The sequence below is a fragment of the Ochlerotatus camptorhynchus genome, unplaced genomic scaffold (genome assembly GCF_037179485.1).
Source record: "Ochlerotatus camptorhynchus isolate MF236.1 unplaced genomic scaffold, CSIRO-AGI_Acam_v1.1 ptg000122l, whole genome shotgun sequence".
NCBI classification, from domain to species: Eukaryota; Metazoa; Arthropoda; class Insecta; order Diptera; family Culicidae; genus Ochlerotatus; species Ochlerotatus camptorhynchus.
In genome coordinates, this window is record NW_027040612.1 from 1398242 (window position 1) to 1423489 (window position 25248).

A 25248-nucleotide genomic window follows, 5' to 3' on the forward strand; every position below is an offset into this window, starting at 1 on the left:
CTCGGTTCGGATAGGATCGGCAGCAAAATTGACAGAGACTAATTACCACGACGACTCGCTGCCCCGGTTGCGTTTTTTTCTGAGGCAGTCAGTACCGACTGCGAAAAAGGGATAATTTTCCCTCCCCCAACAAGCCCGAAACCGTGAAAAACACCAGCAGCCATAAATTTAAATCACTCCGAAAAGTTCAAATATAAATAAATTAGCTTCCATCGGAAACACACACCACGAGCCGAAGGCCGGAAGGTTGGAAGGCCGAACGGGAAGGACGTGCCAAATGAGGGATGAACTCCTTTTGGGCTGTCAACCTGCTGCTACGGGGCTACGAAGGCAAAAAGGTGACTGCCAACTTTTTTCCGGGCCTCTTCTTCAGTTCGAATCCGTTTCCTAATCATCAAAGTTTGCCCTCACTGGGCACACAGGATAGGTGGCCATAAAATGGAAGCGAGTTTCCAGTTGTCGTGAGTGAGAGGGAAAACCCCGAAATTGACGTGCTGATTTCTTTTTCCTACGCTGGGCGAGGAAAAATCCTAGTTTTAGAGGAACAAATGCGACAGGGCAAATTTGCGCGTGACCAGAATGAATGAGTGCCACAGACGGGGTTGGGTAGCGTCGTTTGTGGGAAAACTAAAACTTGTCATCCGCTGGTGATTGACTTGATTTTGCTTCTTCTTTTTTGAGCGGTTGCATCAAGGTGAACACTGTTGATTTGTTTTGAACAAGATGATTCGGATTGTTGAACATCAGGAAGGTGAATCTTCCTGTTATTCTGATTTTTGGGAATCTCATTTGGGATTCTTGTGGATCCTGATTCGGGATTCTTGAGAATCCTGATTTGAGATTTTTGTGAATCCCGATGTGGGATGCTAGTGAATACCGTTTTGGTATTCTATTGAGTCCCGTTTCGGGATTATAGTGAATCATGTTTTGGAATTCTATTGGATCTCGTATTGGGATCCCAGTGAATCCCGTTTTGGGATTCTAGTTAATCAAACGATCAACAGAAAAAATAGGGCAGTTAAGCAACTTTGGACACATTGTGCGCAGGGAAAGGGAACATCCTCTTAGAAAAACATTTAAATTAAAGTTGAATAAAAAGAAAGAAGGAAGACCTAGTTTAAACTAGGCACGATTCTTTGGAGCAAGATAAAAATAAATATTGAATATTAACAGAGAGAGATTGGATACAGATATTTTAAGATATGGAAAACTCAAAAAAGCAGCTGAAACAATTTATAAAGATAATTCAATTGAAATATCAGACGGGGAATCTACGGATGAAAACAAGAGTGAACGAGATAAATACAAACATTGGAAAAGAAAGTTCAAGATGAAATGAAGCCAAGATATGCAAGAGTACCAATAAACACGAAATTCAAGTAAAAATACGTAGAGATAAAGGTAAAATGAAACAAATAGATGTGAAATTCATACCAGTTAAAACAAATAATAAATAATGCTTGGACTGCACACTAGTTACGAGAGATGACGAACGATCGTTTCAATAAAAAAAAACATAGTAAGATAGTTCTAAATTTTTGCTATCAAGGTAAGCTACTGTTATTGATGAATCATTATATAAAACATATAAATATACATTTAAATACATAAACAAAAGAGAAGGGAGGGCCCAACAAGGCAACCAATTGAAGCAATTTGGACAGGGAGAGTGAGATTGCCAACTTCCTGTTGCTAACATTTCGTGGATAAAGGGTAGGCTCTACTCCACACTCATTGGGCATCCTTCATAACGAGGGCTTGTTACATTGCGAATTATTTGATCTTGGTTGCTGGAAGGAGATTCTGCTCTGTTCTCGGTGGGTTTCGTGTGGGTGTTTCTGCTTACGGGTCCACCCCTCCGTTTTTGGCGCTTTATACAGGCGCAGAATATGATTTGTCAGTGGGACTTGATCACGTCGTCCAGATTGGATTGCTCATTGCTATGTGCAGGCGCCTTGCTACATGAGTGGTACTCTCAATCATCATCATCATCATCATCATCATCATCATCATCATCATCATCTAGTGAATCTCCTTTTGGGATTCCAGTGAATCCCATTTTGGGATTCTAGTGAATAACGTTTTGGGATTCTAGTGAATCTTGTTATGGGATTCTAGTGCATCTCATTTTGGGATTCGAGTGAACCCTATTTTGGGATTCTAGTGAATCAAGATTTGGGGATTCTAGTGAATCCCGTTTTGGTATTTTAGTGAATCCTGTTTTGGGATCCCTTTTGGGATTCCAGTGAATCCCATTTTGGGATTCTAGTGAATTCCGTTTTGGGATACAACACGGATAGAAATCTCCTTATACCTTTTGGCAAATTTCTATTGCTGAATATTCATTAAATGTATAAGTCAACTAATAAGCAGACACCTTGCAAAACGTTAATGAAGATCATGTGTCAAATGAAATGTATAAGCGGTCACACATACCTTTTATGCATTTTCATAGGACCTATGTGGTTTGTCTTATGGAATGTATAAGGCTGATGTTTTGGCAAAAATGGATAATTTTTTTTTTTATTTAACGTTGGTCTCTGTTCCACAATCTAGTGCCAATCACCGACGGACATCGATTGCCATCCATTGACGACAATCGAATGTGCAGAAAGGCAGCTTCCACACCTGCGTAGCATATCGCACCCATTCAACATACATGGGCCGGGATCAACGGCCTTACTTCCCTTCCGAAGGAAGACGTGACCAGAGATTTTTATGCCTCAGAAAAATCCCACTGACCTCGGCTGGGATAGAACCCAGACCCATTGGAGTGTTAGAAAGCAGTCACGCTTACCACTACACCACCAGCGCCAGCAAAAATGTATAAGTGAAACACATGAATAAAATAATTGATTTTCGTTTCGTGTAGTGAATCCTGTTTCAGTATTCTTGTGAATCCCGTTTTTGGTTTCTAGTGAATCCCGTTTTGGGATACTAATGAATCCCGTTTTGGGATTTTAGTGAATTCCATTTTGGGGTTCTAGTGAATCCTGTTTCAGTATTCTTGTGAATCCCGTTTTGTGTTTCTAGTGAATCCCGTTTTGGGATTCTAGTGAATACCGTTTTGGGATTCTAGTGAATCTCGTATTGGGTTTCAAGTGAATCACATTTTGGGATTCCAGTGAATACTGTTTTGGGGTTCTAGTGAATCTCGTAACGTAAAACTGGAGTTTCTTGTGAATCTCGTTTTGGGATTCTAGTGAATCCCATATTGGGATTCCATTGAATCCCATTTTGAGATTGTAGTGAGTCCCGTTTTGGGATTCTAGTGAATACTTTTGGGATTATAGAGAATCTCGTTTTGAGATTCTAGTGAATCTCGTTTTGGGATTCGAGTGAATCTCGTTTTGGGATACTAATGAATCCCCTTTTGGGATTCAAGTAAATCCCGCTTTAGGTTTCTTGTGAAACCCATTTTGGAATTCTAGTCTATACGTCCATTAATCAAAAATGTTCACCACTCAAATAAAGTACTACATTGAACAAACATTCTAGAAAACATCAAAATGCTACACTCAATAGTTTTGTCGCAAATGGCCATGTCCCATTTTTTTTTATTTCGTCCCACTGTGCGCCGCAGTTTAGTTAGTGTGTCTCCGCTGCCTTTTCAACGTTATCCTGTCACCTTGAATTAATTCATCCATCCTTTCACATAGAGGATAGCAAGTAGTAGTATTTAAAGTTGCTATTTTATTTCCTCAAATAACGACAAAATGGGTTAGATTAAGGTAATATCCATGACGATCAACCATATCTTTCATGGCATAGTAGGGCAATAGATCACCGGTAGGTGCATATAAAGGCAAAACACTGCTAATTTCTCCCGAAAATACGGTGAATTCCAGTAGACTGTTCGCTCACAGCCCTTAGATTGCGATTCGCTACCTTAAAAACATTCGAAATCCAGCTAAACTATTCCCGGGAAACATGCGATCAGGCATTCCAGACAACCGAAGAGCAGTTTCGTTTTTTGTTGTTGTTGTTGTTGTTGTTGCTGCCACACTTCCACTATCTCGAGTAAACCGGTGGTGCTGGTGGATTACACACGTTCAATGTCACACCATTTGCTCTTTGCTTTGGCGATGAGCCCCTATGGAGCTCCGCGAACGAGACTGCACTTCCTTGTTTATTTGCGGGGTGCTTCAGTTTATCACAAATAGTAAATAAATACTTATGCAGCTCTGCAAACGCGATGCGATAAGGCCCTTGTGGAGCGAAACAAATTTAAAAAATAACTAGGTCAGCTCCATTTGTAAATACGTAGATTCTGCGAGTGGCAGTTCCAGATCTCCCAAGTGGCCTGTCTGTCAGGAAGGAATCGCATACGATCGTGTTTCGTTTGATTTGATGGATTTCTGGTTAGTATCACACGTGTGATGATCAACCAAGCAGCTAATGGTGGCGGCAAGGTCTCTCCAGGCACCATGAAATACTCTTCATTACATCATTCAACCGACGACGACGACAACGACGACCGTCGGTCCATGCATGTGGCGGCTGCACGTGTGAGTTTCCTCGATAAGTGCCTCGGTTATCAGCAGTATGACTTACAGACCTGCTTCCACCGACGACTTCGACGACGACGACGACGACGACGCTGCTTGATGGAGTCGTTTTGTCTAACTACTAATGTTTGCGCCCGTGTGTGAACGAGTGCATAATCACACGCACCTGCACTGAAGTTGATACCCTTTGCCCCATTCGTACCCGAAGCTCGTCAAGGTAGATACGCATAGTAGAGTAGCAGCAGAAAAAAAAAGTAAACTAAATGAAGCGTGTGCATACCCTCGTTCAATGTCAGCCGCCTTATTGGAGGATTGCCGCACGGAGCCGCTGAACTTGCAACTAGCATTCGCTCATAGCGGTTGCAATATCAATGAGTTATTTCAATGTCAGTTTATCTTTTATTTTCATTTCCTGAAATTACCTCAGGCTAACTCCGACGACGGCGACTTGGTTCGGTTCAGCCTGCACTTCCGAGCCCTGTTGCTGCTGCTACTGCTGCCGGTTGTTTATTTGCTTCTTGTTACAAAACTATACAAATATTTCCACGTATCTACCTATACCTATGCATACAACCCGCGACGGTTTTCTGCTGGGCTCAGCAGAATGGCCACAAGGCAAACGCCAAGAAGTAGGGGGTGTAAAATTTATCGATAAACAAAAACGAGTATCGCCCCTGCTGCTGCTGCTGCTGGAGGCAAAGAAACGGAACGAGTTCTTCTGCTTCTTCTTCGGCGGGTTTGATTTGCATTTGCCGTAGTACTACTCCTACTTAGTAGGTGCATTAGTTGATGGTGCAGCTAAAGTTTTTGAAAATGTGCATCCACCGAATAGCTGACTGGTTGACTGACTGACTGACTGACTGACTGCAACGATATACATCAGAAGAGTCTGCTGTCGGAGGGTGCTGCTGGTTAAGCAAAAATAAAACATCGAAGAGATTAAATCACAAGCTATAGTTGCTGCTGCTGACGCGGTAGGGTGCGAGGTGCGGGGTAGGTGTAAAGTATGTAAATATAAACCATATTACGCGATGAGTTTTGCACCGAGCAGTTTATAGAAGCATTTCAATTAGTTGTGTGTATGCGCGTGTGCGGTGGTGGTGGAAGGGAAGGTAATGTGTATGAACTGATAAGCGAACTGGTCCGTACCTGCAACATGCTATTCGCATGCACTTACATAATTGGGATATGTGAGTCCGGAAGTATGCGCGGGCGGCAAGGGTGCGCAGAGATCCGATTGATATTGGTGCAATAAGGGTTGTTTTTCCTATACTGCAGTGCACTGCGGAACTGCTGCTGCTGCCAGGCTGACTTCCTCGATTCTTATCGTATGGGCACGCTTCTGGTCTGGTCTGATCGGATGATTTGATGTGATTGAAGGGTTCTGGTTCAGGTCATTTTTAACAGGTGGATTCAACAGCTGTTTTGATGGGCTGTTGGTTGAATCAGGAGTAGATTGAGGATTTGCTGTGCTCGGTTTGAAATCGCGAATTGAGCGGTGCAACTTCCAGACAAAGTTTGAATGATTTGTAGGAGATTTATTTCATACATATGTTTGGGGTCAAATATATAAGGGCAGGGTCCGATGGAATTCTGGACACTTTTCAAAGAGAAACAGACCAGTCATCCGTCAGAACTAGGGAAAAGAAAATTCCAGCAATCTTGCTGATTCTCAAGTTCAATCGGAAGTATTTTACAAAAACGAGAACTGTCAAAGGAATCTTATTCGGATGGATGATTTGTCAATTTAAATGCTAGAAATAATTCAAATAGAGTGTAGACAGGCAGGCAGGCAGAGCTCAATTTATTTTCATCATTGAAATATTCAACGTGCTTTTAGAACTACTTCGCATTCGCATTATGCAATTTGCACACATTCGTAGGAGGTGCAAGTTCTAGACCATTGTATGAAAGTAGTGCCACCTCAATTCGTTACCATATTCACCGAAATTGGGGTTGATCTAGGCCTCTTTAACGGAAGCGTTACCTTCTCCAACAATCGAGAACTGACCTGGATACGTCCTTGCAACTGTTGGGGTTGGGTAAGGATTGTTAGTCAAAAACTCACTTGAGAGAGATTCAGAGAACTCTACGATCTTTCATAAGTGTTACAGGAGTGTTAGCGGCTTGTTAAACAGTATTGCAAATATTAATAAAATATAATGAACTTTTGAAGTGACCTATTGTAGGTTATTGGTCTAGTCGAGTACACCATGAAATCACATTTGAAATTGTTTAACACCCTCAAAATTTAAAGTTATTGTTAAAAAAATTGGGTAAGTGATCCCATATATTCAAGAGTAACTCAACAAAATCGCAACCAATTTTTGACTTTTCATCGATTTTGGAAAGCAAAAAGTCAGAGCTTTTGAAACATATAATTTTTCGATTTTTTTAAATTTAATTCGATTTTTATACATAAAAAATCTAATTTTTCTAACTTATGAATTAAGGTGACTAAAATATGATCTTCCCTCTTCGTCTCAAAATTACTTGTTACCCACGTAAGCTTGAGGCTTTGTTCAAAACTTGAGCCAAATCGGTCAACGTTTACCCATTTGAAGCTATTTTTTCCGAGTTGATGTTTAAAATGTATAGAGAAACACAATTGTCATGATTTTTTCGCTAGGTGGCGTTGCAGATGACCCAATCTGATCCTGAATAAATATTGAGCAATGAATGACTGAATTTTCATTTTCCTTTTTTTATCAGTCAATAAAATGCTAATAGCTGAAAAGCTCGTCTCGGATCGTCTGCCAATTTTGGACAAAAATTTTGAGCATGTAATTTTCTATAATTATGATGAGTTCGGTTTTATTTGGGACATTTTTAACGCCATCTAGCGGCAAAACTTTTAAAATGTTGTTTTTTGATATATTTTTAATTTCTATTCGGAAAAATACTATCAAATAGGTACCTTAGTGCCCAACTAACAATTTTGAGCTGATTTAAGGTTTAATAAGCCATTTTTAGCTGAAGAAGAGTATTTTTTCCAGAGTAACCCATCAAATAATTTGTGCTGACTAAGACCTGGATAATCTATGTTTTAGCTGAAAAAGCATAATTTTGCCTCAATAAGCTCTTATTCCGCTTCCAGTGTTTATTGGGAAGCTTTTTATTCTGCTTCCAATGATTGTTGAGTGGAATTTTACGATTCGGGACTTCGAGATGTTTCGGCCAAGATATGGCCCTACGTTGTGTTTTGGATTATGCTTTCTTCTCTTCGGCACCAGCTCAAAGCAGTGGACATCAACTACGTCTTTTACGCCGGCAAAGGCAATTGAAAGCACTATTTCAAGATCGTTGACTTTTCACTGAAAATTACCTGAAGATTGGAAAAGGTAGACAATGATGTTTTGTATTGTATTGGTGTTTGGTTTCCGGCCATTTGACCAAATGGTTCATCCATTTTAGAACATTACTAGATTCCTGATTTGAAATTTGAAATTGAAAAATGGATAAACTTTATGATTCCATATCCCAAGCTTAATGCAATTTGACAATTTGGGATTTCTTGACTAGAATGCGACCCTACGTTGTGTTCTAATCAATGATTTCTTCTTTTCGGTTCAAAGCAGTGGACATAAATTCAAGGCGTTGTTTTAGGGCAAAGACAACTAAAGCACTATTCGTGAAAGCCTCCTAAATAAAGCTAAATTAATTAATTAATTAAAGCACTATTTCTAGATCCTTGACCGTTCATTGAAGTTTAAAGTAACTCCGATGATTGGAAAAAAAAATCAAAATAACGTGTTGTAGTGTAATGGGATGATGGGTCATCAGGCCAACTGCCATAAGATCAACTGCCATTAGGTCGACTGCCATTATTCCGAATGCTATTAAGTTCAGAGTATCGCTTAAGCTCCAAGAACTCGCCGATAAAAAAAATGCAGAACGTCCCCAAAGTTTGAAGCAGTTCTCTAGAATTATCAGAACCTCTTTGAAGATCGCCTAACTTTCCTGGAGTTCGCAAAACTTTCCGGATGCTTGCAAAATGCCCCTAAAGTTCGCTGATTTTTCCTGATGTTCGCAATACTTTGCTTAAATTCGAAAATCTTCACTGAAGTTCACAAAGCTGCGCTGCCCGAACAGGAACGAATATCTCGATACCTTAAATTGGTATGGATGAGCCTGATTCAATAATACCATTCCAATACCAAATTTCGCAAAGTATTTTGCATGTAATTTTTTGGTATTATTCATTGGTATTTAACCTTTTTTGTCATGCTGATCAACACCAAATTTTGGTTTCAGATCAGAATTAGGTATTCATTAGCTGTTTTCTCCTGCTAGGGTGAACGTATTTTAAGTTAGTATAACTTTCCTAAGGTTTACTGCAGTTCCCTGATGTTCGCTAAACTTGTCTATGGTTCACAGACCTTCATTGTAAATCTCAGAACATTTCTGAAAGTTTCCTTAGATAAATTATGGGAACTACGTTGAAACTTTGGCAAATATGTGAGGGCTACCTAAACTCACTTGGCAAGAGTATTTGCTAGCCTCATATGAGTTTGAGGAGTTTCATAAAGCCATGTTGGAGTTTTATAAAGCCGGCAGTGGTAGTTCAGCTTCTTAATGAAAGTTTGGAAATCATACTTTTCGAACAGAAATGCGTCATGGTTGCCGTAATTTATTTTCAAGCTCGTTGTTAAGTTAAAAAATCTTTTCAAATCAAATCCAAGCCATTTTCCGACTCTAAGGACTTTTTGGGCGCCACTTGCTGTGTACGGTGCTGATCGCATTCTTTCGAAACTAATCGTAATTCGGCCATACTGCGTTCGGCCAAATGTCACATTCGGCCGAATGACTATCGGTCGTATTAAATTCGATCAAATGACATTCAGTTACACAGTTCCGCTCTCATACGCTCTCAATATCACGCGTGATATTGACGCAAAATATCATGCTTGATATTGATTTTACAAACTCCTTTGATATTGCGCGACTATTCACAACGTGTAAAAATGAAGCTGAGAATAGACTCGACACAAAAATAATTCCGTTGCACATCGTTTTCTTAGAAAGAGCAATTTCACTCTTCTCTCTTTACTCGTCATAGATGGCAGACACGAAGTTACTGCTGCCAGCAGTGACGGCAGTTTTGGGTAACGCTCGCACGTAAAGCAAAAATCATTAAGCTCAAACTCACCACGGTTTGGATAGAATTGTAGTTCGAGAGTTTTTTTAGCTTGATATTCGTAGCTTCGATACCATAGCCTGAAATATCAACCGCAGTTGCTTGCTTGTTGATTTTTGTCAGCGAAAATCAAGCGTGATTTTGGGCATTGATGAGGTTTGATTTTTTAAATATTTTACCAACACTGCAGTCAAACGACATTCGGTAAAGTTACATTCGATAAAATGACAGTCGGTCAAATGACATTTGGACAAATGACATTTGGACAAATGACATTTGGACAAATGACATTTGGACAAATGACATTTGGTTAAAGGACCTTTAACCAAAAAATGCGTTCCCAACATTCAGTCTGAAACATATTCTGCTTTGAATTTAGTGCGATAAGTAATAATTTGACGCCCTGGCCTGTCAAGAAGTCTTCTCCACCAAAGCAACATTGCCAGTTTTATAGAGGTTTTAAAGCATTCTAAAAGTCTAAATCATGAACTACAGAACCCTCATGAAAACAGAAATGTTATTTGGGCATTTCATTTAATCCAAAGCTGCAAGTAACCAACGAAAGCTTCGTAGATCGCCTACTTGCTGGTCGATCCACCTTGCCCGCTTTGCGTCTGTTCATCTAGCTCCCGTCGGGTCGTTTTCGAGAACCATTTCCATCGTATTGCCGTCTTGTTTCTACCCGTGTTCCATCTTCCATCTGCCCTCCTTTGTAGAAGGTACGCAACACCTTTCGTTCAAAAATACCCCAAGGGCACGTTGATGTCGTGTCCAGTTCTCGTGGTCCAACAGGACTACTTGTCTAATCAGTGTTTTGGAAATAATAAAATTCGTGCGGTTCCAAACTTTATTCGACCGGAGCGTCCTTCAGAGTCCAAAGTGAGCACGATTCACTGCCACAAGACATCTTCAATACGGCAGTCACTAGCGATCCCAAATACACGAACTCGTCCACCACCTTTATTTCATCGCCTTCAATCCGAACTCGTGGTGGGAGGCTAACATTATCTTCTCTTGAAGCTCTTCCTCTCATGTATTTAGTCTTCGATGCATTCATGACAAGTTCAATTCGATTCAGCTTTCAGCCTTCAGTCTGACATTCGATTCCGGCATTGTCTCAAAGTTCCATGCCATGATTTCAATGTCACCGGCGAAGCCAAGAAGCCAGAAGGCGCTCCTGAAGATCGTAAGACTCGTATTATATCCACACATCGGAATACATCTTTCCGTGGCGTAGAAAATCTTTCGGGTTGGAACTTTTCTCGACATCCCTGGACATAGAGTCTTTAACATTGCACTTGCTGCACAATATATAAATCCACGCATTGGTTGGCATAGAAAGTTCTCAATTAGTAACTGTCGGAGTTGATAGCAGGCAAGAGCTCGTATAAGAGCGTCAAATCCAGTAAGAAAAAGAAGTGTAAACAGTTCCAAATCTACCAAAACAGAGCCCTCAAATTGTTTGAATGGCTGCTGTAGGTACCCATTCAATCCATTTTATGGCTTAGGTTTTGGCATTTTAGGACGATTTAAAACCAGCGGTACGAAAAAAGTGCGATTCTGAATCAGTTTTTTACCACTAACATTTTACAACGACATAATGTCTCAAGAAACACTTAGTTAAGACATCTCACGACTGGCCAAACATATTTTATTAATCTGAAAAACAGAATCCAATGCAGATGGGAAAACAGACAATTGATTATGTCACAGCCCATTGACACTGATGCCTTTCCGTCACAACTCGGTGGCAAAAATTAGCCACCATCCATCTTTGATCAAAGGTAAACATTACACCTTGCCAACCGCCACCCAAAAATACCCATCCCGAGAATTTCCCAGAAACCCACGACTTTCGTAAGGCAAAAGCAATACACTCACTGCACGCGTACATCATCCCGCAAGCCAATCAACTGTTCCCCCCTACCTACCATCTCTTCCACCTTCCTCAAAGGTGTCGATAAACCGTTTATACCCGAAGAAAAAGTTCCTGTCGTACTTGGCTCGTGTCACGCATATTTTCGTTTCTGAGCGCCATCAATCTTTTTTGGCAAACGACCACCACCTCCACCGACCGCGCGCCAATTGCCACACATCACATCACACCTTCTCCTTCTTTAGTCGGCTACCAAACGACTGCCACATTATCCTAACTCTAAGACGCTCTGTGCGAGTATTCACAGCAAATTCACTTCGGTCCCACGAGAGCTTTTCCAACGAAAAAGACGACGACGACGAGGACGGATCGAATCTTTCCGTTGTTGTACGGAGAAAACCGGTCTAATTAACAAAGTTGTACCTTTTGTGCTACACCTCAAGCCCCCCCCCCCTCCCCTACCAATTGAACATCACAAGCAAGGGACGGGGCACTTCCTGAAAAAAAACGTATACCAAGGAAACCGACGGCAGTAGCATATCGTTGGAATAAATCAAAAAAGGAAAACGACGACGACGACGACGACGACGACGACGATGGAGAGAACCTTGGGAAACTCCCCCGTCTCACAGCTGCTGGAGACGACCGGCTCCTTGGGAAAAGGAGCCCGAAGAAGAATGGTAAAACATAAATTTAACTTCCCGAACAGTTCACGTACTGATTTCTTTTTCTCCGTTTCTCGGATTCTTCCGCTGGTGCACGACCGACCCCATCTTTGCGCCATAATTTATATCTTCTAGATTAAACATAAATTTCCATACAATCTGAGGAGAGACGTACCGAGTTTGGCCTTGGAGTTTTGTCAGCTCCCTCGCATTGCTGCACTTGCACTATTCCCCCCAGACGCAAAGTCCTCGGTCGTCGCTTTTAAATAGATTTTAAGACCAACATCATCTATCAAAACCATTAAGCGCACTAAGTAGTAGATCTTCCAACTTTCATGAAACATCGCAATGAATTATTAATAAAAGCACTCCGAGACAATCCGAAGGCACGTGGCACCACCGGCCGGTTTGGTTGACCGCGCCGCGCCTATTTCGCCAAAAGAGTTATGACAGCGAAAATACTTCAACCGGTAGTCTCTTGTCGGTGGTCAACTAAGCTCCACATTTTTTAAGGTGCTAATTGTTCGATGAATCTACGGCGGCAAATGCCCTAGCCTTCGCAACCGGAACGGGGAAGGCAAAGATGGAAACGAAAAAAAAAACAGTAGAATAGTGGTGTCGTGGTGATTTCGGACCGAATTTAGGACCCCGATGATTGATGCCGTGATAGGTTGGAAATGGTTTTTCCGCGTCTTGCCTTGCCCGTCTAGAATTGCGATCAATGCTAGAGCAACATGTGAAACGGGCCTGTCGGCCAAATGTAGACAATTACTTTGAACATCGATTTCTCGCGGATAAGGATTCATTCAGACAAACCGACACCAGCCAGATGCTCGAGGAAGTTCCATCAGATTGTATAGTTAGTTTGCGTGGGCGTGTTGTCATTCGTTAGCAATCGACGTTCAACGGCATTGTTTGCGTTTGGCTTGTAGGCCTTTTTCGCATGTTGCTCGAGCATTTGAAGCCAGGCGACTAATCCCATCTTAATTGGAGATCGTGCTGTTTTTTGATTCGTATAACACTATTTAAAGTGGAGACCGGCGGCGGTTGGAGCAATTATCATGGGAGTGCGAATTTTGATTTTATTCTTTTGGCATCACCTTTTTGGTGCTGGTTGACGTGAAATGCGGGAAGTGTGGATTTAATGGAGCATAATTTAGGTGAGGTTGGACTACCTTTGTTGTGAAAGGAATTTACTTTTTGGCAGAAATGATGGGAACCATCATGTATTTAGTATCGTACAGAAATATATTTTCATTGCTTGGAAATGTTGCTATCAGGCATTCTTTAACGGTTAGCTAGCTAATATTTAGTCGATTGAGATCATCGATCTCGTTGTACATCCATTGAATCACATTCAAATGTGAACAGCGCTATGTCTTTGAAAATGTGATAGGTTGCAATTACTTACTGACGGTATTTGCTAACACATTTTAATCACAAGATTACAAAATTCCCATAGTATGTTATGCAACTAGGGACTATTCATAAACTACGTAGAATGTAGGGAGAGCTGAGTTGGCGAGCGTCTACGGTCCCTGCAAATGATTAAACAATAGTGTGAATGTCTGTCCACTCATGAGGAAGGGGGTGGGAGGGGTTGGTAGCCGGTTATTGCATATTTTCTTTTGAATTTACGGTGAGGCTAATGGCATTTTCTTATCTATTTAGGAAATTTCGAAGACCGTTTCTACGATTATCATTTCAAATGAATCGCTTAGTCCACAGATCAGCTTTCCATTTGTTTCAATATTTATGAACCTCGTTCAGACATGCAGTAGAAAATATCACATTACTTTTAAAAATAACAACTGATGTAGAGTAAAGCAGGGCAACAGTACGCGGGCGGCAAAAGTACGCACGAAAGGCAGGTCAATGAAATGATGGACCAATTATTGACACCTCTATTATAGGGTGACCAATATACTGATGCATAATTTGAATTTTTCGCTCCACGATGCTCAAACGGTTTCAAATTGGATCCTGATTAGCCTCCCAAAGTTTGAACTAATTTATTAAGAAACTGACTTGACACAAACCTTATGAAGTTAATATGGAAAAACTATGGGAAAACTTGTTTGTTGTTCGTATCTATCTCAAAGTTCCCCATTTTACTATGCTTTAAAAAGTGATAGCTGTGCTTGAAGGAAATTTTCTAAGCTACAACTTTGTTGAAGACCGCTTTTCCATAAAATATAATGAACTAAATTTATCAATGATTCAAGCCATTGTATTATTCTTTGGTATTTTACCTCTTATGTCATGCTTGTCAATACCCAATTTTGATATCAGGTCAGAATTAGATATTCATTAGTTTTTTCTCCTGCTCGGGACTGAGCAATCCTGATATGCCATATTTTTATTAAATGAAATGCACTACAAAAATCAGCTGATTAAGAGTTGCCTAAAAGAGAACAGTTGGTTAACACTCCAAACACGGTGCCTCCGGCAAAATGTGAAACGGAACATTAGCAATGTATGAAAAGCCATTGCATAGCAATTTATCAAAAGATTTTGTATCTATGGATACCGAATAAAGCTTTCAAGTATGTAGTGTCAAATGGCGCCAATAGATTTGAAATTCGTCAATAATTGGCAGAGCTATGATTTTTTTCAAACATTGCAAGTTTGCCGTTACACATTTTACCCGAATGTTGACACGCAGTTCAAATGCAAAGGTTGTCGAAGAAAAAGAGGCTGCCGTAGATTATAGTCACACTTACCTGAGAAATTTGGAGCATTGTAAAATACATTCAAACAATTTTGGACGATTCTGTCGTTTGGAATGGACAAGGAAGCTAGCAGCAGATAACACACGTCGTGTGTGTGCGTGACGCTGATAGTAAGATAATTTTAAATTTTTATTTGGAAAATTTGAAACAGATTTTAGAATGAATTTCATTGCAGTGTTCACTCAGCTGTCGACAGAAGCATACCACTTTCAATGTGCGTCATGCGATCGTCTGTTTACTCGGCAGCAACCATTGTGTGGTCCTCCTCATTGTTCTTCATCAGCAGTTCTTTCAGTCGATGCGTCGTCGACTTTGGAAAGCAACCGTTTCGTGATGAGTGTGTGAGTGATGACCACGTTTTGCGTCTGCAATGGAAGCGCTCTGACCCCCGTTGGCGAATCTGCCATACTATGAAAGCGCTGGAAGCGGCTCCCATTCTGGTGGAGGAGACTTATTGAATAGCTTTTGACTATAGTTTTAAGATGTATTGCATAGTGAACAAGAATCATCGGCTCTGTAAAGTTAATTCGGTTGAGTCTTATCAAATAAATTAATAAACAACAAATGAATTTCATGGATGACACCATGGTTTTTCAGAGAAAATTAAAAGGAGTTTTAGAAAGAACTTAAAGACTTTAACTCCAAGTCAACTGTGTGAGTTCAGAGTAGAATGTTTAAGTAGCACTGTGGAAAAATCCAAGACGATTGTGAAGATGATTCCAGGATCCGTGAAAAATATTAAGAGCATTGAATTTTGAGCAGTGCTGCGTGCTGTCAACAATGTCAATTGGGTTGTTTAGGGGTATTGATGATCGTTATCTGCATTAAGAATGGAACTGAAATCCAAAATAAGTACGACTAAATTAGCAAACCAAGCGCCCCTTGGTGGGACTTTGTATGGGAGTGAGCTACCAACGAATATATTTAGTGTCAACGATCAAAAATTTAAATCTGTATTTAAAAATCGAAATGAATGTCTACAGGATCGATAAAAATATGGTTGTGCTCAGAAAGCGAAGATGATGTTTAAAAATTGGTATATTTTTCGAAGTTAAACAACCCAATTGACGTAGGATATTGGTCTAGCACTGAACTTCACTCCTGACACTGTTATTCGTAGAAGCATAATATCAGGCGGTAAGGCTTTGACATTACTATCCATATGAATACTACTACTTTTTTTGTGCAACCATTGCATTGTTTTAATATAACTAATGATTTTTATGAAGATCGGTACTCAAGCAGCTGACAAAAATGGAGAGCTTTGGCAGAGCTTTGAATATCAGTGGTCCCTTTACGATGGCAATGTAATTTGCGAACTGACATCGAGGCGAATGACATTGATATTCTAACTGTGTGAACAGATACTGAGATCAAATGGCTTGTGAAATTCAAATATAATATCATTGATATTGATATTTTCAGCACTGATCTTGAGGGAACAATTCCAGAGGGATTCTTTGAATAATTTAAAGGGTATTCCGAGAATAATTCCTAGGGAATCATGAAAGAAAATTCTAGTGAATTTTAAGGAAATTTCCAAGCATATCTTCAGATGAATTTAGAGCAAGATAATTTTGAACCCAATTTCAAGACAATTCTGAGTTGAATTGATTGGGAATTCCATGCATAATTCAATCAAATTTTAAAAATAATTACGGAAGGAAGATTCTAAGAATTCTTAGAAAAAAGAGCTTTAAAATAAAATAAAAATCTAGGGATGAATTTAATTTTTTTTATTGATCTGCAGATAATTGTAATGAAGTGAAACTCCCAGAGAGAATCTCAAACTGACTTGAGAAGACTCCTAGAATGAACTTTGTGAAAGGAAATGATTCTAAAGGAAATGCTTGAGCATATTTCAATAAAATCCTTTAAAGAATTTTGAGTGAATTTTCAAGGTAGCTAAAATAAATTTTGAAGAATTTAAACGCAGAACCAAATCTGACCCAGGAAAAATGCTGCTGTCTTAGTAGTGACCCATTTAACCTATATTTGCGGCTTTCGGATGTATGCTGTATTTTTTTGATTTGGCAACACACAATTTTTGACTTTAAGACCTTCCACAATTTTTAATAAATTCAAACCTATTCTCAACGGCACCGGTGGTGTAGTGGTAAGCGTGATTACCTCTCACCCCAGCAGGCCTGGGTTCAATACCAGTCGGCGCCGCCGGGATGTTCTGAGGCATAACATCTCTGATCACGCCCTTCGGATGGGAAGTAAAGCCGTTGGTCCCCGGTTCATGAGTTGATGGGTCGATAGGTAGGGTCCAGGTGTGGGAGCTGCCTTCCTGGCACGTCGGTAGCATTGGTGCTCAGCACGGAAAACAAGATCGACGGAAAAAAACAAACCAAAAGAAAAAAAAAAAAAAAAACCTATTCTATGATAACGTCCAAAGGTTCACATTTTTTTAAATATCGTGCACATCGTAGTTGCTACTCCATTACTGATCAGAAACCAGTGAAATTTTACAGAGAACCATGAGGAAACAGAGAACATAGATTGAGCTTGGGATTTTTTAATTATTAATGAGACATTAATCTTTACGGTCATGCGTCTCATATAGGAGCTTGGGATAAGATTGCCATCTTCAATGTACAAGTTCACTGATTTATTCTATTCATAGATCAGTGCCAACGCCGGTCCGGGCCTTACGATCTTTGCGGAGGGGAAGAATGATTAGTTCAACAATCGTTGTTCCTAGAGACTATTGCATCTCCACAATTGCCACTGGAAGGATAGTTGTGCCAGTGGGTTGGGTTATTTTTAGATTAGGATTCACTGTGGTAAGTGATGCGATCAGTAAAAGCAACGGACTGTTTTCTTTTAGTGGGGATAGAATAAGGCACAGTGAATGATTGCAAGGAAGGGGCCTGGGATTAAACTCCCGACCTTCGGCTCAGTAAGCAGAAACGGCATCCACCAAGCTACCAAGCCTCATCAGCTCGTCCAAAGCATCACAATTAACTGGAAAGTCTAAGACAAATATTGAATAGAGTTTGAGGTTTTTAAGTGCTGAGTGTCAAGAGTCAAAAGAGTCGTGATGTCAAAATTTGATCCCCACTGTATTGATATATTCGCAAATATGAAAAGCTGTTATGCAATTCAGAAAATGTCAAGCGTAACTATTCAAATCGACGTATCTAATTTTGTAAAGAATCAAAACCTAACAACACCAGCTAGTAGGGGAAAGATTCCCTTACCTAATGATGGTGTTTGTTAGCAGTGAAGACAAAACGTCGATTGAAGTGATTGTTTACAAAAGCAGATACGTCTATTTGAAAAATTACGATTGCATTGAAATTTTTGTCAATATAAATAAATGTAAAAAAAAAACACAAATTAAAATAAATAAGGCAAATGATTGACGTTTGAAATGACTTCCCAAAAATGTTCTAGTGAGCTTATCAGGTTGCATTTCTAGATGCAATGCTGAAATTGTAATGCTGCAAAACTGATCTATACAAAAGTGAAAATTTAAAACAGTAAACGGTCGTTTTGCCCCAGAAGTGCATTACACCCCAGGGACCTTCAATGGAATAGAAGATTTGTTGCAGGCTTTTTTATTTATAGGTAAAGCTAACACGATTGAGCCTTTAGATCTTTTGATAATCTAACACGGAGGACGATGCCACAAAAAGTTCCTTGTCTGGCAAGCCACCCTGGAGTTGTGAGCTGAAAAGCGAAACCTTCGTTACTTCTGGGACCATGAACTACCAAATTTACTGCTTTTTCTGGAGCAGCATGAAGTGAATTGCCTATTCTGGCTGGACTTGGCAAGCTGCCACTACTAAAATTCCATCAAACAGTGGTACAGGGAAAATGGCGTCACAGTGATTCCCATGGAGATCTATCCAGCCTATACTCCAAAACTAAGGTAAATTTAGGAATACTGGTCAATTGTGAAGCACATACTGAAGAAAAAAGGGTGGACCTGCAATTGAACTCAAGGATTTCAAGCAGAAACAGAATTTGGCAGCCAAACAAGTGGGAACAGGACTAGTGCAAGAGTTGATGGGCCGTGTACAAAGTTCTAGTAATAACCTATGGTAAGAAGGAAGACTGGTCTACCAAAAAAGCATAATATGTAAGCTGCTACATTGAACTATGAAAAATAAAACGCATGTTCATACCCCAATATCTTCATGTCCGGTAAGTGATACCTTTAAAAAAAAATTTGGGGACGACCCCGGCGCAGTGGTTAACATCCATACTTCTCACGCCAAAGTCACAAGTTCAAATCTCACCCCGGACAAGTCACGAATGACCCAAGATTGTTAAATGGACTTTAATAAAAAAAGAAAAGAAATACATTTAAATTATGGACCTTGTAATATTTTTCATAAAAATATCAACGAGCGAAAAATTTCTTTAAAATATAGATGCCCATAAATATAAAATATAAAATTCGGGGCCTTTAAATTTCAATTGCTTTTCCAAGTCTCGGTTCTATAAAAAAAATCATTGATTGAGCAATTGTTATTCAAATGTAGAATAATGCATGAATGCTAAAACTCCTTAGCTCGTAATGTTGAAAGTAAATGCATTTTTGAGGTCTTTAAAATTTCTCAAATTAATTATCCTCCTTGACATCCAAGGAACCCGGAAATTCATCGATTTCTGAAAACTCGTAAAAAAAACGTCGTAGATTTTTCCAATTTTTGTAAGCTCAGAATCAAAACAAAAATCCAAGGGGGGATCTTCAAAATTTGTTTGAGTGCACGACTTTGGACATCGCTTTAAGGTAGAACGTTTCCGTTTTTCTCTATGCCTGGAATTTTGATGTTTTTTTTTTCGTATCCATAGTCTTAATAATTCGTCTAAAACCAGTTTTTTTTTATTTCGTTGGTGATTACTAAACCTTAATCCTTTGACTGTATCTTGGGTTCAATTTAACTCCAGGCATTTTTTCAATCTTGATTATTCATCATATCGATTTTTTGTCTGACATTTTTGTATGGTAAATTCTTCTTGATATGCCTGCCTCTTAGTTGAGACATATTTAAAGTTATCCGTTATTTTTTTTTTCGTTTTGATGGATTTTTTGAATGAACTTGGCTTATTTTAGAGGTACAGATAAAGGGTTGAACATAGTGAAAGTCTAAAATCCTCTCAAAATTTGTCATACTCGAAGATTCGATTTTTTAACCTAGTATTTTTAATTTGTTTCTAAAGACCGAATTAACGCGTTTTTTTAATAAAAATTATTCACATTATTTCAGGCTCCAGTGTTCACTCGGCTGTCGACAAAAGCAGGCCACTCTCGATGTGTGCTACGCGATCGTCTGTTTTCTCGGCAGCAACCATTGTGTGGTCCTCCTCATTGTTCTTCATCAGCAGTTCTTTCGGTCGATGCGTCGTCGACTTTGGAAAGCAACCGTTTCGTGATGAGTGTGTGAGTGCTGACCACGTTTTGCATCCATTGCTGCTATGGACGCACTCTGACCCTCGTTGGCGTACAACAATTTGCCATACAATGAAACTACTGGAAGCGGCTCCAGTTCTGATGGAGGAGGCTTTTTGAATAGCGGAAGATAAAGTGTTTATTGTGTTGTACCTTTTGACTATAGTTTTAAGATGTATTGTATAGTGATCAAGAATCCTCGGCTCTGTAAAGTTAATTCGGTTGAGCCTTATCAAATAAATTAATAAACAAAAAAAAATTATTTCAGGCTTCACAATCATACAAATGCTTTGAAGTCTGGAAATCGAAAAAAAATTGATAGTCAATGTCAAAAGTTGAATGTTCCACTTCGTCCCAGGATCTGTGTACAATTGTCTTCGATGAGGAGCTCGATATTTTTCCCTAGGAACTATGGTGTGCTCAGTGAGTGAAACTGCTTGAATTCTGCTGTAGACGATCAAATTTCAGTCATGCTTAACTCTTCTTCGCTTATTCCAAACAGGAAAAGTCCACGCACATTGCATCCCATAGTGATACGTTGTGCCAAATTGATAGAAAAGTCTATTTCCGGAACTAAGCACTAACGAACTCTATGTTTTGGAGTCAGAGTCAAAAATGGTCGACATATTTTTGAGGATTCTGAGTCTTATTCGGGGAATCGGAGTCAGAGTTAAAGTCGTAATATTTTTCACCAACTCCACCGACCAGAATATTCTGTTCATGGCATGCTTCCTTACAGATTAGTTTTTTTTTATATAAAACGTAAGTGACTGCTACATTTTCCGGCTGAGTGTAGAAATGACATGCACACAAAGAAAAAATCATGTAAATTTAGGTGCTCTGAGAGTGACATCTACGAGCGTCAATTTTGAAATAAATTTGAGTCAAAACAGACGTGGAAGTAGCTTAACCAAACGTACTTTTCGTCGAGCAACGAACTTTTGGAGCACAAAATATTACTTGACATGTTTGTTTACGTTTCATCTTGTATGTCAAAGATGAAAAAATAAATAAATTTATGCATGCACACTTAGAAATACCTAATATTACACGTGACGGAATCCATCTTTGACATAAAGGATGCGACGTAAACAAACATTTCATGTAAAATTAAGTGCTCCGAGACTGAAAAGTTCGAAAGTACGTTTGATTGGGCTGAATTTCGCGTCTATTAAGACTCAATGTTATGTCAAAATGGACACTCGTATATGCCAGTCTCAGAGCACCTTAATTTACATCAATTTTTCTAAGTGTGTGGTCTACTACCAAAAATGTTCGAAAATCTGACAATCAATATATTGCTTGCACAGAACCCGCAGCGACTAATTTATCTGGATTTTTTAACAATCGCAAGCATACATAAAATTGTTGAAAAATTTCCAAATTTAATGGGAATCTACACACTACGAAAAATTCATGTAAATTTCAGTTCCCTGAGACCGACACATGTAAGCGGCCTTTTTAACACAAGAATCAGTTGAAAAAAATCGAGAAAATCAATTCAATCAAACGTTCTCTTCGTCTAGTTGCTTATGCTTTGGTTTGAGATCACTTAATTTTACATGAACTGTTTGTTTACGTTTCATTATTTACGTCCAATATGGATTACGTCTCGTTTAAAAGTAGTTATTTCTTAGTGTGTAGTTAGTAAAAACAGATTCACTCAAATTTATTTCAAAATATCAAGAAGAGAAAATAACTTAATTGTTCAAATCTTATTTTTAATAAAGTGGTGAAATATCAATGTAGTACTCTAAATCTCCACCAAACAGTTTTTTTAATTTAAGAATTTTTTTCACAAATCAATCAACACAGAACCCAATTGAAACAGACGATCAACATGTTCCAAAAATGTAAATCGATGCTTCTTGGCCATGATGAATAACTTCTTAAATCCACTTTTGAATCACAATTCTAATTTGCAGTCACCATTTCAAAAAAAAAAACAACCATCATTATTTCACTGAAATCACCTTCCAAATTCCAACCTCAGTCTTACTAGAAACCAACATCGTGAAAAAGTAGGCTGTTGGTATTGAAGACGTTCCATATCAAACATTATCATGTTCCCCCTGAACTTATTATTCAAACGAATAGAACGGAAATTTTAAAAGTTCTTAAATCTATCCTTCGGATTTTCATAATTCACTGCGTAGAAAATCATGAATTTCCGGCAAACTTTGATAAGCTTCCCCCATGCTCATAACGTGACTCGCGATTTCGACCATTCGGATTACCACCGAATGTAGGTCATCCTAATACGCAATTCCAGCGAGCCATCATTTTCCGGTGCAAAATTCTAAAATCGAATGTTCCAGTTCCTCCACATCGCACCGTTCGACCCGTCGTCGTCGTCGTCGTCGTCGTGTCAGGTTCATCAACTCATCATTATTTACATTTTATTACCAGTGCCAATAAAATTTGTCACATATTGATGTCACAGCGCACATTTCACTTTATAGCCATCCCGAAAAGGAGCAGAAAACAACAACGGAGAGAGATAATTGTCGAACCAACCCAACCCCACCCCCAACCTCGGCTGGTTCCTTTCCTCCTCGAATTCCCATTCCAGCGGGACGATAAGCCTTATCGCAAACAACACTTGAGTACACACAGTCAGTACGGTTCATCATTGCTCTCGAATTGCATTTTTTTTTTCTCCCCTAGCATCAGGTCACTCACCTGTGTTGCATCGGTGTAGGGTGTGCTGGAGTTCTTGTCCACCATTTGGGACCCAAACATCACCGGTGGGATCATCTGGTGCTGCTGCTGCTGCTGTTGCTGAACCATCGTCACCGTTTGACCGTTCACTATCGATTGCTCAAGTCCTGCCGTGTCCACCAGCAGCGAGGCCAACGCTGGTACCCCGGAATTGTTGTTGTTGCTGGCAATCGGAATCTGAATCGTACCGCTATCCATCATCTCGCTTTGGGCCACTATCAGCTGCAGGTCGTGATTATGCTGCGGGACCATATTTGGTGCAATTCTTCGCGACTTTTTCACTTGTTTCGAAAATTGCTTCCGTTTTCCACTTGTTCACTCACTCACTTGCTGGGATAATTTTTCTTTTTGACATCAACCGCGCGACTGGGGTCGTCGGTCGTTTGTCTCACGAACGCGTCAGCGGAATTTACGTGTTTTGGGAATATTTCAAATTTTTCAGCACGAATCTTCCTTCCCCCTGCATTTGCACCTTTTTTTTTTGGGTTGCGCTCTGCTCTTAATGTGCACGGTAAGTTGTGAGAGGGAGGATAGGCGAGAGCAAAAAAATCTTTTTTTAGACACTTATCAACACACTCGCTCGCTTGCCTGCAGCTGCACTTCTCATAAACACAATCACTTGCGTTGCATTCACTTTTTCGCTATATTCTCGGTTGTGTGTATTTCTGTATTCTTCTTCTTTTATTTCGAGAGGCGAGAATACGGTCAGCACCAGATTCGTAAATACAAACGTAAATAATTTGATTTACAAGTCCAATGACATTAGATTATATACTTCTCTGCCGGCCACCTTGTTATTACACGATTTAATTCTCCACCTTTTATGCGGGCGGTTTTTTGTGTTTTTTTTTTCTTCTTTGATTGCTTCTTCTTGGGGTGGGCAGCAATTTTTTGTTTCGCTCTTTGATGGCAAAAACTAAAGTTGTTTATTCAGCACAAAAATGATTTAATTTCTTATCATTCGTTTTAATTTACGCGCTTCCTTCGCTCACTGACAGCTTTTGCCTGTCATCCCGTGCCTCACTTGTGTAAACTTTAAGGTCGTTGCATTTCACTTAGCTCTTCCGATTTATTGCAAATTTTCTTACTTCTTCCTCGAAAGCTCGCTAGGAACTTCAAAACACCTATAACAATTTCCACCGATGCCAATTAACAATCATGTTCCAGATTCAGAATTCCTAATGAACCGACACTTTCTTTATTGTACCAACATCACTTGGAGCAAAAATCGCAAAAGTCTTCTATCGAAAAAAAATGTGCGTATCTGTTTACACTATCTGCGTGGAGTTTCTCGTTAGGCGCTACGTATTTTTTGCTCTACTTGTTTGCCATGCTCAGCTGAGACCAAGGAAAATTTAGTTTTTCATTCACTTAGCCAATAGTTGTTGTGATTGGGATTGGCGAGATTTCCACATTTGTTCAAATTCGTCCACTCTGTAAGGACGAAATCCTTTCGATAAAATAAATCGAATTTCACGAGTTTGGAAAAATTTCAAACCATTTTCACTCACTAGCACTCGTAAGATCAAACTTTCCGAAACTCAATGTTTCACCAGGATCTGCGATCAACAACTTCCGGAAGTTGGACGCGATTTTTCAGTCCAGCGGCTAAGTGTTGGCTGGAGACCGAGGTTGCACCAATTGTGGATGAAAACACTTTACTAAGTCACACATTGTCACCGCTTTCAAAAATATCCTTTCCACTTCCTTGCTTCTTCGATAATCGTCAAAATTTCATGTTTTGTCTGTTTCACACCTCGAACAAATTATGTTTCCTCTTCCATTGGACCTACACCTCCTGTGAAGTGTTCTACTTATACACAGAGTCTAGAAGAGAGGACTGTCTTAATGTTTCTGATTCTCAAAACTAAAATCCTATTTTTCCGTCCGAACTTGTTTACTGTTGCTTTGTGACTGAACTGTTGGTTGTTGACGAAACCATACTGAGCTCGAAAGCATTTGTTGGTAGGTACCACGAGCACTCAGAGCCAAAGAGAGTCTGTCGGTTCTCGCCCAAACACACACTACACACTCTCTCGCACGCTCCCAGCAAGCAGAGCACATAAATTCACCTCACTCGAGAATCCTTCCCGCACGATATAATAGTGGCACAAGCAAACCGCAAACCTACATATTCACCACATCGAGGAAGAGTGACGCTGAGCGGGTAGTGTTTGCGCCACTCACGACGCGATCAGCTGG

General features: G+C 39.7%; 1 protein-coding gene across 1 annotated transcript in view; it reads right to left on the reverse strand.

Moving 5' to 3' along the window:
* The window catches only part of LOC135699877 (uncharacterized protein DDB_G0271670-like), a 297136-nt gene extending 272152 nt beyond the window's left edge, over positions 1 to 24984 (reverse strand). Inside the window, exon 1 of the mRNA XM_065220239.1 lies at positions 23008 to 24984. Coding sequence (XP_065076311.1) covers positions 23008 to 23298 — 291 coding nt within the window. The 5' untranslated portion in view covers positions 23299 to 24984. The remainder of the gene's footprint in view (positions 1 to 23007) is intronic.
* Positions 24985 to 25248: the final 264 nt, after the last annotated feature.